This window comes from Chelonoidis abingdonii, chromosome 9, assembly GCF_003597395.2.
Source record: "Chelonoidis abingdonii isolate Lonesome George chromosome 9, CheloAbing_2.0, whole genome shotgun sequence".
NCBI lineage: Eukaryota > Metazoa > Chordata > Testudines > Testudinidae > Chelonoidis > Chelonoidis abingdonii.
The window spans coordinates 45,480,620-45,496,091 of NC_133777.1; the positions used below are offsets into that span (position 1 = coordinate 45,480,620).

General features: G+C 43.2%; 1 protein-coding gene across 9 annotated transcripts in view; it reads left to right on the forward strand.

Moving 5' to 3' along the window:
- The window catches only part of NEO1 (neogenin 1), a 477,222-nt gene that overhangs the window by 234,574 nt on the left and 227,176 nt on the right, over positions 1-15,472 (forward strand). For all 9 annotated transcript variants that reach the window (XM_075069482.1, XM_075069491.1, XM_075069483.1 and 6 more), the window contains exon 4: positions 9,202-9,355. In XM_075069482.1, coding sequence (XP_074925583.1) covers positions 9,202-9,355 — 154 coding nt within the window. The remainder of the gene's footprint in view (positions 1-9,201; positions 9,356-15,472) is intronic.

A 15,472-nucleotide genomic window follows, 5' to 3' on the forward strand; every position in this document is an offset into this window, starting at 1 on the left:
GAGAGTAACTTTTAGGTCCATCAAGGGCAATTAGCCCAGGATGGACAGGGATGATGTCCCTAGCTTTTGTTTTCTAGAAGCTGGGAATGGACTGTGGGATTGATCCCTTGATGATTACCTGTTCTGTTCATACCCTCTGGGGTACCTGGCATTGGCCATTGTTGGAAGACAGGATACTGGGCTAGATGGACCTTAGGTCTGATCCAGTATGGCTGTTCTTATTGAAAGAGATATCGGTTGTCCATCATACTGTTCTGAGCAAGAACTAGCTATCAGTCTCATAATTTTGAGTCAATATAGTTTAAAGGATAATGTTAGTTTTTAATCAGCCAGCACAGATTTCATCACAATGTTTTTTGTTTTAACATTTTAGCAGTTCATTTCAGTTTTGTGTCATGTTAATAGCAGAAGCAGATTTCTACATAACTTTAATTTCATATAAATGACTAGACATTAGCAGCAAATGCATTCCAGCATTACTTTACACACAGAAAACACATCTCTGCAATTGTATGCTCTAGGAAAGGAGAAAAGAGTAAGAAAATACTTTTTCCTTGAATTAAAACTCCTTTATAAACCTTTTACATACCTTGGATATATTACTTACGATCAGTACCACTGACTCCCTATCCATCCATGGTAAACCCTCCATAGCTTGTCTCTGGTTTATAAAACAGCTAACAATAAAACAAACCAAACTAAATATGTAGTGTCTGCATAAATACATTTTGGTATAAGCTGTGCGTGTAGAAACTCCTATATTTCATGACTAGCTAGACATGTCCTCCTTATAGTGGATGGAAAAGCTAAAACATATTGACAACTAGTGCAAAATCTAATTTATATTAGTATTTCAAGCTGCCAGTTTCAGATCCAAAAGTTGCAAACTCATGTTTTTGTAGCAATGCATTTCATAACTGGCAAAAAACATCAAATGAGAGTAAATTATATAATTCAATATATCTGCTTTATTCTCAGCTGTAGTTATTTTTATTAATTTTGTGTGTGTGGTTGACAAATTTTTTAGAAGAGAGAAGTCTGGTTGAAAACTTTCTGCTTTAGGTTTTTCAAGTTTGGAACAAAGAAACTTCTCCTTGCTCCTCCATCCACCTAGGCAAAACTCTCTCTCTCAGGAGGAGTCTGCCCAAAAGTCCTAAGTCTTCCTTCCATTTTTTATACAGTAGGACATTGATTCTAAGTTCTGCAATTATTTTCTAATATAGGAATGCAAGGAGAAAGTGTCTGGATTGTGGCACCAGTTTTTCCTAGTCTTCTACATTGGAGTGGGGAACCTTTTTTCTATTGAGGGCCACAGACTCACAGGAAAAAATCAGTCGTGGGCCACACACAGCTCCGTGGGGCGGGCGGAGCGGGGAGGCTCAGGGCTTCCCCTAGGCTCCAGGGTGGGGCCATAAATGAGGGGTTCAGAGTGCATGAAGGGCCTCCTGGCTAGGGCCAAGGGGTTTTGAGTGTGGGAGCGGGCTCAGGGCTGGGGCAGGGGGTTGAGGTGGGAGTCTGGGCTGTGGGAGGGGGTTGAGGTGTGGGAGAGGACTCAGGGTTCGGGCCGGAGGTTGGGGTGCAGGGGGGGTGAGTGGTGCGGGCTCCGGCCAGGCACCACTTACCTCAGGTGGCTCCCAGTTGCTCCTGGAAGTGGCCACGATGTGGCCAAGCGGCTCTGTGTGGTGTGCGCTGCCCGCACCCGCGGTTCCTGGCCAATGAGAGATGTGGTGGCAGCGCCTGCAGGCAGGGGTGGGCGCAGGCGTACTCAGAGCTTCCCTGATCGCCCTTGTGTCTAGGGGCCACAGGGACAGCCTACTGTCCTGACACCCCAGCTTTCCCCCACAGCAGGACAAGCCAGTGCTCGCAGCTCTAGCCCCGCAGGACAGGGTGCTGAGGCTCAGGGCTTCAGGCCCGCAGCATAGAGACTTGCCACGCGTTGGATGAAATTAAGCAGACAGCCAGATCTGGCCCGTGGGCTGGAGGTTCTCCACCCCTGCTCTACATAATCATTCAGACCTCTCACCAGCATGAGCACCCAGAACTAGAAAAGCCTTGATGCAGGCCTTTTCAAAGTTCTCTGCATGACCCACCTAGTTGGTTTTATAATTATTGTTGTTATACTGCAGGAGTGCCTATTGGCTGCAGGCTGGATTTGGAGCCCTACTGTACATGTTGTATGCGCACGCTTATGAAAAGATAGCCCCTGCCCCAAATACACTATTATATACACAAACATACAGCACTAAGAATATGATTACAAATAAAACATAGTGCGCAGGGCTCACCAGATGAAATGATAAATGTGATGAGCAATGGTCTTCGTGCAGTAGCTGCCTAGACATTGTTGAGTGTGTCTTTTGGCATCATGACAAAGGTGAATTTTGAGGAGGGATTTGAAAGAAGACAACATAGTGGCTCTGCAGATTTTTACAGGGAATTTCTTTCATAATGGATGACATAAGAAAAATGCAAAGATGTTTGAGGGAAAATTGGAGCGATGGGTGATAAACATTGGCAGTGTTCGCAGAGTAGAGATAGGCGTTGATAGCTCAGAAGTATATAAGAGATGATAGGTAAGGTGAGGTGAAACTTTGAATGTCTTTAATGGTGAAGACAAGTAGTTTTTATTTGATGCAGTGGAGCAGTGGGTGTGAAAGGAGGAATTAGAGTGGTGGTTCTTGGTGCGATTAGAGTGAGGAGCCCAGGAGTATGATCTTTGCATTTTGAATAGATTTGAGGATTTGTCCAATTTTAGAGATTGTTTGTCAGCTAGCTTCCTTTTTTGTAGTGGATGAGACACAAATGCGCACACAGGTTTTGTGTGAGTGTAACATAAATACTCTCGAAAGGCTCTGCCTGAAGTCCTGGTGCTTGAAAGGCTGGTATTGGCAGGAGAAGACTGGTAACTAAAGTGGTAGAAATGGTGTTAGTTTCTAGGAAATCAGTTACTTCCAGTGGATATTATAGGTTCTGTGTTAAAATTACTTACTGTGGTAGGGACAAGGTAGACAAACCAAAGTTCTGTTCCATCCTAATAATACTGGAATTCTTCCAGGATAGGATCAAAAGGGCACCCTCAGTGGGTAAGCTTCAGCTCTGGGTTATAGCAGTATCTTTTTTCTAGGGTTGCATCGTGGGTCACTGAAGATATGTCTACACTGTGAAAAAAGATCTGCGACAGTGAGTCTCAGAGCCTGGATCAACTGACTCGAGCTTACAGGGCTTGTGTTGTGGAACTAAAAATAACAGTGAAGATATTTAGGCTTCGGCTGGAGCATAGGCTCTGAAACCTGGAGAGGTGGAGGAGTCTCTGAGCCTGGGCACTCAGACTGAGCGTCTGCACTACTATTTTTAGCCCCTCGGCATGAGCCCTGGAAGCCTGACTTAGGTAACCCGGCCTCTGAGACTGCTGCCACGGGTTGGCAGTTTGCTTGTTCTAACTTTCTTTCTAGATAGGCTGATCCTGAGAAACTGTCTCATTTTCAGACTCAAAGTAAAGTCAGAGTGCCATATGGACAACGACTTTCACCTCACAACCTTTCCCCTAATTCTAAATATCCAAATGCACAGTTCAGTGTTTTAATGTCCTTACCACATTTATCTAATGAAATAAGTAGCCTTAGGCACTTGGATGCTCTTAGTTTTGACAAGTGGCCTGAGAAAGGAAAAAGCTGTCTCCTTTTGTGTAGCATAAGCCTTGTATTACTGAAGCATACACATCAGTCAGTTTGACTTCTTTCTCTGGGCTCAGGGTTGATGCTGCCACAAGGATTTCATTTTCCCAGGCAGAAAAGGATTTGGTATATAGGCTTGGGTAACTTGGTTAGTAGGCTTGGCAGGATTCAATTTTAATGGATAGATGTAGGTCAATGTCTATTTCAGCTGACAGACTGAAATCGATGAAAAAAATGTGTCTGTCAGTAACAATCGGCAGGAGTGTATCCTCCCCTGCTTGCACATGTGGGTATCAGGTGTTACTGGCCCTGCGGCAGTGCAGGGAGCCGTCTGCAGCCCTAATATCATGAACCCACTCATATTTCATCCAGAGGGCTTCCTGCACTGCCACAGGGTCGGTGACATCCAGTTCCTGCAGACGCAGGGTGTGGAGGCTGCAGTCCTAGCGAAACAGAGCAGACATCCCTGGCCAGACCCGCAAAGAGGACTGTGAATCCTCTGTCACAGAGGAGGCCACCCTTCTGCTGAATGTCTCTGTCTCGAACAGGAGACATTCAGCGGTGGGTGGCCTCCCCCATGGCAGAGGACATGTAATGCTTCTTGCAGTTCTGGGTGGGAGGTCTCTGCTTTGCTCTGCCTAGCCAGCACCACAGCCTTCCACTCACCTTGCATCTGCAAGGACTGGTTGTCACTGGCCCTGTTGGCTCTTCAGGGAGCCTCTGCAGCAACTTTGTCACAACCCTGCTCACTTATTCATCAACCACAAGTGTCAGAGCCATCCTTGGGCAGATGCTGTTCAGCAGCAGCCTGTGGCCAGGGACCTGTTCTCCTGCTAGCAGTCCTGGCCTGGGGTCTCTGGTGTGCTAGGTCAGGATCTCAGCTTCCCCCGCACCTTGTGCCTTGGGCCCTCCAGCCTTCTTTGTCAGCACTGTGCTACCCCTATCGCCAACCCACTTTAATTTCCCACAGCTGTGAAAATAAAAAGTTACAAATAGAAAAAATATTAAAAATAAGAATAGATAAAAACAAAAAAAAATTCTTAAATTTAAAAAGATATTAATAATCTAAATCGCAAAAATAAAAATCAAACTCTGTCAATCCTAAATGTTTGACAGATAGCCATCTGAAGACATTCTGTACACATCTTACCAAACTACTGCAAAATAATTGCCACTGAATCTTGAAATGCTGCCAGTAAAGACTGTGTCCCAGGTTTAGTGGAGTGGGGAAAGATGAATTAATTCAAGTGGGTCATCATGAACCTACCTTGTAGTTTTAAAATTGTTTCACAGAGCCTGTTAGTCCTAGCCTCGGGGACCTTGAGCAGAAAGAGTAATTTCTTTTTTGTTATTGGAGTTCCCACCAAAGGGTCCTGTAGTTTGTTGTGAAGTTTGGACCAATCAGCTACTCATATAGTGTTTAGTTCTTCTTCTTCAAGTGATGGTCCCTATTATATTCCACTGAGAGTTTATGTATATGCACCATGCATCTGGAGCTGGAGATTTTGAAAGTAGTTGTGTCCATTGGTCCATGTATGCGCCCTTGCCTCACCTCATTGTTTCACCTGAGGTGATAAAGGGGCAGGGTGGACCAACCATGTATCCAGTTCCTTCTCACCGCCACATGGTCCAGGTTATCACTATTAGTGTCCTCTCATGTGTGACGCATTTTTAAAAAGATAAAGAGTTGTACATATTCTAAAGCTAACTGTTTTACTGTTTTTGCTGTTTATGTAGTAGTTTTGGTAGTTTACTTGTTTCAGTGCGTGGATACTGGACTATGCCGAAGATAACAGGCTTTAAAATTTGCGCCTCCTGCCAACGACAAACATTAGCATTGCCTCTACTGCTTTGGAGAAGCCCATATTTCATCCAGGTGCAGTATCTGCCAGTCCTTCTCCAACCGTACCCGAGAAGGCCAGTCTCCCTGCCTCCAGAAGCACGTCTTGGAAGTTGCCATGAAACTCCTTCCATACATTGGCCTGAGGCAGCCAGGAGTGCACCTCCAGCTACAGAGTCTGAGTCTGGCACCAGCAGTACAACTGCTATGGACCCTGTGCTGGAGCCTACTTTGGAGGCAAGGAAGCATGCACATAAGCATGGCAGTAAGTCTTCCTCCATCCCTAAGAAAGAAGAGGCTCCTTCCATGAGTTCCAGTCATGGGAAGGTAGCACACACTAAAGCACACAAGCACAAAAAGAGACCGCTGAAACCAACGGATCTGTCAGTACTGGTACCGACCTGCACACACCATCAACACTGGCATTTCTCTGAGCTCAAGAACCATCCACTCCACGGAGGACCATTATTTCCGTACTGGATAGGGACGGAGAGAGGTCCCTTGACTCCAGGGAGGTTAGGAAAAGCCCCAGAGCCCCAGAAAGTGTTTGCTTTGGGAAAGCTGAGGCCTCTGCACCATCTGGGACCCTCTACTTGTAGGGAGACTTTATCTCCTGTGCAGGGCATGCCGCAGCTGAATCACTTATCACTCCCTGCTCTGGTGGTGTACACATTTCCACTGGCTCCACCAGTACTGCTGATGGAACTGATCTTTGAATTTTTTTCTTCAGAGGAATTGGATGAAGAATGGGGGCTGTCCATCTGTTCCCACCACTATGAGTACCAGTGGAGGCCTTCTGCTTCCTGGCAGTAACCTCCACTCCAGCCGCCCACCACAACACCCTCTGGATCTGTCATACTGACCTTACTGGGGATCCTGGTCCCAATACCCATCCTTGGAACCTGTCTATTCCGTCTGCGAAATAGGTGATGTTTCTCTATCTTGGGTATCTTCAAGTAGATGCTCAGAACTGATGATGGAAGAAAAGCCACTCAGTCCGGTTCCACTGGTACTGCTGGAACAGTAGAGATTCCCATCGTCCTGATCTGAAGCAGCAGTGGCTTTGGTATCTCCCGCATCTCCTGAAGACTACTGCCAATTCCAGGATCATCTGCGCAGAGTGGCAGGAGAGCTGCACATTCCTCTGGAGGAGATCCAAGACACTCCTGAGAAGCTGCTGGACACACTTCACTCATTGGTGATGTGTAGAGTTGCACTGCCAATCGATGCCATCCCCGAGCCAGCCTAGAATGATTTGGTATATGCCAGCCACATGTATGCCTACCACCAACAGGGCAGATAAATGCTACTATGTGAGAGCCAAGAGGCATGAATTTTTCTCATGCCCTTCCCCACCCCACCCGCAATTCACTTGTGGTCCAGGGAGCAATGAAATGGGCTAGACATCAGCATCCATGCTCCAGCCCATCCAACAGGGAAGGCAAACAGCTGGACCTTTTGGGCCGTAAGATCTTCTCCCCTCAGTCAGCCTTCCATTCAGGATCTCAAATTATCAGGCATTACCTGGCAAATACAGTTTCCTTCATTACAGCAAATTGGAGGACTTTGCTGAAAAACTGCCACAAGACCAGGCCGACTTCCAAGCAATAATGGAGGGGAAGCTAGTAGCAAGAATATCCCTACTAGCTGGTAGCAAGAAAATCAACTACACCATCCTGCCTCTTCCATGCTGCCACGAGTACCCCAGAGGATCAGACGGGACAGAGTAACAGTCATCCTGAGAGATTTCTAGTTTCCCAACCTCCTCTACATGTCTGTCCATCCCCCAATTCCCATCCCTGCTTTCTTCAAGCTATTGACACAGCACAGCGTCAGAATCAGACATCCCGATTCACAGACACTTCACCTCAGAGTGTGGTATTTGGATGGCATCTTCTCTAGAATGGGTGTGTCCATCAGAAAGCAGTGGAAAAGAGCCCACTAGGTGTTCCTACCAGGTCAAGTGGAACTGCTTCACCCAACAGAAGGAGCATTCCCAGAAGCAGTGGAGATTCCCCTGCTTTTAGACTTCCTTCTGTCCTTGAAGGCATTGGGTTTCTCCTTCAACTCTCTCAAGGTAAACCCAGTGGCAGTTTACACCTCCCCCTCCCCCCTTCCACCAGAATGACATTCTATCTTTACACACCTGCTGATTGCTAGGTTTTGGAAAAGTCTCATCAGAACCTTCCAACCCGTACAATCCATTTCTCTCCAGTGGGACCTCAGAATAGCTCTCTCAGCACTAACAGAACCACCATTTGAACCACTATATTCAGCTCTGTGTCACTCCTTTCCATGAATGTCACTTTCTTTGTTGGCTATCACTTCTTTGAGAAGAGTAGGTGAACTTTGAGGCCACGATTGCAGACCTTTCTTTCACCACTTTACATAAAGATAGTCTCCCTGCGCCTGCGTCCGAAGTTGCTTCCAAAGTCGTTTCCCAGTTTTATCTCAATCAGCCTATTCAGTGACCTGCTTTCCTTCCAAATCATCATGCCTTGGAAGAGGAAGGATGACTCCACTCTCTTGATGTCCATCGGGTCTTTGCCTTCTACCTGCAGAGGACAAGACCGATCAGGAAATCTCCTAGACTCTTTGTTGCAATAGCTGGAAGAGTCAAAGGTCAGACAATCTCCACACAAAGAATCTTCACATGGATTTTGGGGTGTATCACACTCTGCGGTCAGTTATTGGAACTGCCTCCAGTTTCTGGGGTGCGGGCACATTCCACAAGAACCCAGGCTTCGACCACAGCCTCATTCCATGACATACCACTCAGGGGCATATGTTGAGCAGCCATGTGGCATTATATCTTAGTGCAGGAATTGGTGGCAGATGCCTCCTTTGGCGCAGCTGTCCTCTGCTCAACTGTTCCATCTTTATCCTTGTACCCTCCTCCGACTTAGGTACTGCTCGTTAATCACCCTCAATAGAATACAATAGGGACCATCACTTGAAGAAGAAGAGGAGGTTACTTACGTGTAACTAGAGGTTCTTCAAGATGTGTTGTCCCTATCTGTATTCCATTTCTCACTCCCTACTGTGGATCTGTTGGATTTACAGTTAAGAAAGAAGTAGAGATGCGGATGGTCTGCCCTGCCTTTATCATCTTGGATGAAACCATGAGGTGAATGAAGGGTGCATGCGCAAACCAACAGACACTACTACTTTCAAAATCAAAATCTCCAGCTCCAGATTCTTGGTGCTGTGTAATACAGATAGGCACCACGCATCTTGAGGAACCTCCAGTTACAGGTAAGTAACCTCCTCTTACTGAGTGGCCGTTTCCAAGTTTTGTAGGTATAGCTAGTTGCTCAGGTTGTTTCCTGGGGAATTTGGTGCAGGCTGCTCTTGAGAAACCATAACTCCAACCCCAGAGCAGTCAATTTGCATGTCTGGAGCAGGAAGTCAGATGCAGCCGGTTAATCCAAGATTAGCTCTTTCCAGAAACTCCATTTATAGGTAAGACAAATTAGCGTCCTGTATAAATGCCTTCTTGGCTTTATAGTTTTGTGTTTGTCGTAGCTTCACCAGCAAGAGGTAGAGAAGCAACTAGCTGCTTCATTGTTTTGAGCACTGTGTTTACTACTGAAGGGGCACAATATGCTGGTATTAATTTGATAATCTCATTGTCTTTATTCAGTGTTTGATAACTTCATTGTCATTTTATTTACAAAATATTTGCAGATCCAGAGGTTCCATTAAACCTGGTGTTCCTGAGGCAACCTTCTTCACTTACTAAAGTTACTGGGCAAAGTGCAGTTTTCCCATGTGTCACTGCAGGATTTCCAACTCCAGTTGTCAGGTGGATGAAAAATGAAGAAGAACTTACCATAGAAGGGTAAGTAATGGCTAGTAAATGGAAATTGACTTTCCCATTACCTAAACATAGTAATATAGGAATTATTATGCCAAGTGAGACTTATGGTTTTAGACTTAAGTTCACTCAGCTTCTGCTTAATTTTAAAGTGACACAGTAGGTTCTACTGCTCTAATGTGGAGGTCTTCAGGTTGAGGGTTGTGATAAGCCTTGTGCCATGTAGGGTGGGCAGACCAACTCAGTCAATCAAGAACACTGGTAAAACAACAGGGTCTGTTCAGTGGATCTAAACCACAGGAGTGTCAGTATGATGCCACATGATCACATTTATTTGTTTGTTTGATATTTAAAAACAGGAAATTGCACACAACAAAACTGTTAAAAGAATGTTAAGTGGCAAAGTCAAACATTCAAAAATAGGGAAATTCCAGAATTAAGGTTATCTTTGTAACCTAACTGGGCTCCCTTCTGCATATGCATTATGATATTATTTAATTATATGATCAAATGCTAGGTTTTCCACAGTATCCTTGCCTTATTCAGTGCACAGAAAGGACAGTACTCAATGAGCAGCTATAGAGTATTTTTTTGTCGTCATTGTTCACTGTATGATCCTGTGCCTTATTTACTCCATACTATTCAAACCCTGCTCTGAAGGCATTTATTAATTTCCTCATGGGCTTTTTTTGTGGTGCTTATCTCTAGAGTATCTGAGTAGTTAACAAATATTAATTTATTTTCACAATACATTTGTGAGATTAGGTGGTAATATGCCTATTTTACAGATGAGAAACTGAGGCACAGAAATCAAGGTTGAAAGTATTTTAATTTCGATGTCCAATTTGAGATGCTTCAGGCTAGATTTTTCAGTGTACATAGCATTATATAGCACTTTATATATTCAAAACCCAGCTCCCACTGACTTCAGTTGCAGCTGTAAGTGTTCAGCCCTTCATCTGTTCAGATCCCAAGGCCTCAGTTTGAGCACTCAGAAACATAATATTTGGAGATATACCTATCTCATAAAACTGGAAAGGACCCTGAAAGGTCATTGAGTCCAGCCCCCTGCCTTCACTAACAGGACCAAGTACTGATTTTTGCCCCGGCTCCCTAAGTGGCTCCCTTATGGATTGAATTTATAACCCTGTGTTTAGTAGGCCAATGCTCAAACCAGTAAGCTATCCCTCCCTCCTTTGGAGCATGCTATTAGTAACCACGCATTAAAGTTTGGTTTAAGCAATTTGCCTGGCATCACACGGGACTCTGTGACAGAGGCAGGGATAGAATTCAATTCAACTGCCTTACCTGTGAGATCATCCTTTCTCTTCCTGTAATCTCCTGCCTGAATTGCTATATATTTTACAACCTCTGCAACAAATGAGGCTGAGATCCTACAGACAAATCTCCTTCATTATGCAACCTTGATTCATTGAGTATTGCACATCTTTTTCTAGATTTAAAGGCCAGTTATCTAGAATGCAAGTGGGCGTGTGGGTCCTTTCAGGCCAGCCTCCCAGGGTATGTCTACACTGCAATAAAACATCTGTGGCTGGCCCATGTCAGCTGTCTTTGGCTCACAGAACTCAAGCTGTGGGACAATAAAATTGCACTGTAGACCTCTGAGCTTGGGCTTAGGCTGGAGCCTGGGCTCGGGATCCCGTGGAGGATGTAGGGGTGGCATTAGTCCCATAACCCAGGCACCAGCCTAAGTCCAGACATCTACACTGCAGTTTTATAGCCCTGAAGCCCAAGTCAGCTGACATGAGAGAGCTGCAGGTGTTTTATTGCAGTGTGGGCATACCCCCAGTGACCTGATAGCTCCTGATGACTCCCTACACTTTTATGAGCTAATGGTTACTACATCAGTGGACATCTCGTCTCTGAGAGAGATAGTAAGAGGAATATTTCTTTTTCCTTTAAAGCTCAAAATATTCACTCTATAAAAAAGAGGGAATAAGTAAGGGGTTGGGCCCTAAAAGCCTTTTTTTTATTTTTTTACATATTATCCTACAAAGTCTCTTTGGTCAGGTAGGGGACGAGAGATGTATTTGGCTGTTACTGGCTAAAGATGATCCCATTTGTGTTATAGCTTTTTCCTGAGAGAAGTGTGTTTGTTAACATAACGTTTATTTTGAGGGGTAATAAAGAGGAAAATTTGGTTTGCCTCACTCTGCAGAAAATGAGTTCTTGATTTGTTTTTCATAGAACACAGTTCTCCTTTGAGTGATGAGTGTCTTCCAGTGTGAGTGCACATATGCTTCACGTGCCTGTGCCCGCTACCTCCTTGTGCTCTGAATCAAGGACATAAGGGGTGACATTTATAGCGTGCTTCTCCAGTTCCTTTTTGCTGCTCGTGATTTGAGATGGAACCCCTGCAATTTTACTAGCTATTCCTGTTCGAGTCTAGCTTTTTTCCTGGAAGTAGTTTACTGTTGGATCATTGTATTTTACGAATTTAGGAGTTCACTAGTATAGATAGTGTTTCAGGGTGTAGGGGTTCCCTGTCCATCACTCACCATGCACTAGAGAATCAGCAATCCTGTGAGTTCTGGCTCCAAACACACCTAATGAAGTGGACAGTGAGGCTCCAGTATTCCCCCAGGTAATCTGCCCCCATAAGACACTCCCTGGCTCTAGTCTGGCAGACACCGTGCCTAAGGACACTAGCGAGTGATGGGAGAAGGGTAAGGACAGATACCCCCATAAGAAACAGGAAAAATCCCCTCCCTAAACCTTTCCAAACAAATAATATTCCGCACCTCAGTATGGGCGTGTCAGGAGCTCGTGAAGTGTGTAGATCTGAACTGCTGGTACCAAGGGCCAAGAGCATCCTGAAACAGCCAGCCACAGGAGCGACAGGAACAACCCCGGCGCTAGCAAGGGAGACAAGGGAACAATTGCTGCCTGCACCGATACAGCACAGTGGGAAGGAGGACTTGGCAATGCTGACATTCACTGACTGAAATAGACATGGTTGGCTCTACCAAAAGGCGGAAGCCCATTCTGCTCCCTACCTGCGAGACCCAGATCATGGAAGACTTGGCCTTTATTTCTATCCAGAGTTGCTAATACTTGTGGAACCAGTATTTTCTTTCCTGTTTCATTCCAGCACATAATCAAGCATGCTGAGATCTCTTCCAAGCCTAATCTTCTATGATTCTATGTTAGAGTAGCAATTCTGATTCAAAATTCTACATTTTTAAAAGGATTTTTGTCCTTTATATAAAGCAGAGTGAGTTGATTTAAATTAAAGTGATTTAATTATTTGATATTTTTAATGATGATTTTAATCAGCAAGCAGGAAATCTTGACTTAAATCATCTATTTTAATCTTGGTTTGCAATTATACTTTTAAGTTACTTTCCTGAAGAAAGATTCATATTAGTTGGTAACTATTAAAATTTAGTACTTCTTTTTGCTACCCAGGAGGATATGCTGTCTCTATACACTTACTGAAGCAATTATGTAGCTTAACATACATTTATTCAGATTCTTAGTTATTTTTATTTTGTTAGAAAATAGTGATGCATTTCTTATTTATTAGTTGATGATTAATTTTAATTTGATATGTGTTAACCTGCATTTGGATGGAAATTTTAATTCAATTAAAAATGCACAAAACCAGCATTTTAAAATAGTTTTTTGAAAATTTAAATAATGTAAAATACCTTAAATGTGCTGGATACATAAAAACAAAATAAGTTTATCAAAATATGTTTTGTATTTAAAACTCTTATTTATTTATCAAAGAAAGTATAATCTGTAGTTAATATATTCAGCTGATTGTTTCTAGTCACCACGTCCTTCAAGATTTTAGAAGTAGTAGATCTCATCCTCATACTTCATTTTTATTCATCGATTGGTAAAGGAAAATAAGCTTTCCTTTTTCGACTCCTTGTTGGTTTCTCAACTCTGAATGAGCCAGTCAGGGAACTGAACTAACTGAATAAGCTAAAATGAAGTAAATATTCTCTATATCTGCAGACTGTCAAAAGGTCGGGTAGCATCTCAGCAAACTCTGGTTCCAGGTGCTTAGCTAGTGACTTCACCAGTTCAGTGGTTTGACTTTACTTATAATTTTGGCAGCATACATATACTGCTTGAATATTGTTTAATTTAATTTAAATTATTGTAATAGATTATATTAAGTGTAGGTCTTAATATAATGTGTCATAACTTCAAATTTAATCTTAAATAGATTTAAAGAAAATATATTTGAAATTTTAAAAAATCGAGTTTAAATAAAATCTAATTAAAAAAAAATCAGTTACTCTGCTACTGAGTCACTCAGAGCTATTGATAAATTCTTAAATAGCTTGCTTTTGCTAACTATAATACGTCTCCCCTTATGACCATGCTCCCAAACATAAACTTGCATATTAAGGTCTGGACAGATTTTTTTATGTACATTGAGACCTCTTTAAAAAAAGAAGTTAAAGTTCATGTTTTAAAAAAAAATGAGCAAAGGGTGGAATCTGGTCCTCAAAAAGTAGACATGAAGTATTTGGGAGAGGGCGGGTCTCCTTTCTGTGAACCCTGTAAAGTATATGGAATACTGGGGGTGTCTGATTGGTTTGATTTCCAGTAAAAGACTTGATAGTTTCAGGAATGAAAAGCAGTAAAGTGGAGCTGAAGACAAGAGGAAATATTAAAGACAGAAAATAAAACTGTTTTTCTTTAATTGTGCTGTAGCGTTAGCTTTAACACTACCCTTTTCTTACCACTAGACTCATTAGTTTATTTGATAACATAAACCATTTTATATTCTGTTTTTTAACTGTGGCAAATCACCCTTTATAGAATTAAAGAAATTGTCCTCTCAAGCTGTATGTTCAATTAGAATCTATAATTCTAGGAAAGCATAATCTTAGAAATTCAGTGGACTGCGCCTTCTGGAAATAATATTTATAATGTGAGCCAGATGCAGTGGATATAGTTGCTTTGATGGAATGTTTGTCAAAGATTTCAACAGGATTTAAAATAATGAAATGTCATATTCCAGCATAAGTAAATTTTAATGGTGTCAGTCTTTGAAGGTTTAAACAATTTCATTGAATTATTATTTGAAGCAAAGCTATGTGATGCACATAGTAAATTGGGAAATTAGCTCCCCATGATAAAATATTTGCCAAACTAATTCCTTTCAAAATTTCCACTGAAATATTATTTTAAAAATCCTGGCTAACTCATACAAGGGTGAGACTCCAAGCACATTTGTTACCCCCAACATGTCGTGACATTGCCATGAGATTTACCAGTCACTGTCTGCAAGAAGTGACATGCAACACTGCCTCATAGGTTCAGCAATGAGTGATGCAAGTCGTGCTTTTAGAAGACCAGCTTTCTTTCCCCGGTCCATGGGGGCAGAGGATAAAAGGGATTGAGGTGATTTGGAGTTCTGACATTGAGCGACAGAAGAGGCTGGGTTCTCATGGGAGAAGATCTGGGGGTTTAGAGGCTTGGATGGGTCGTTTGACAGAATGGGAGTTGCCTGGCTGTGGGGAGAGGTACATAAGGGGGTCTAGGCTGGAAGTCAAGATAGGATGTGGAAGATGGGGTGTTGGGCAGCTGGGGGGGGGTATATATCAGGGAAGCAGTACTTACTGGAGAACATGACACAGCCCACTTCATCTTGGCTTCTGTCTAGAGGGGGCTGATTGGGCTCAGCTTCCCACTTTGGGCATTTTGATTTCTGGGGTAATCGTTTTTGAGTGACATTGCAATCTGGTGCATGGGGTCACAGTGCTATTCACTGAGATTTGGCCCACCCAGCCCCCTGTCGTCATGCTGGAGGGTTGGTGCCAAACCTGATCACCACTGTGACCCCGTGCACCAGGTTGCAAATGAGCCCAGCCAACCCTGAGACCCTTTGACCCATTCCAGTGACCTAATTTTCGGTCATGATCTATAGGTTGAGAAACCCTATTTTAAAGCTTGTACTCTTATGTTTAGCAACGTGATCTGTCATAGCTAGAGAGAGGTAGGAGGAAGCATTGGTGCTTTGTCTGAGAAATAGATTAAAGGAAATGCAATACTGTAAATTATAGTTAACTGAAAGCTGCCCTTTCAAGAGTAAGTGGTTAATTAAACAGATCTTTTAAGGAGTTGTAACTGATTAACCACCTCACATGCCAAAAG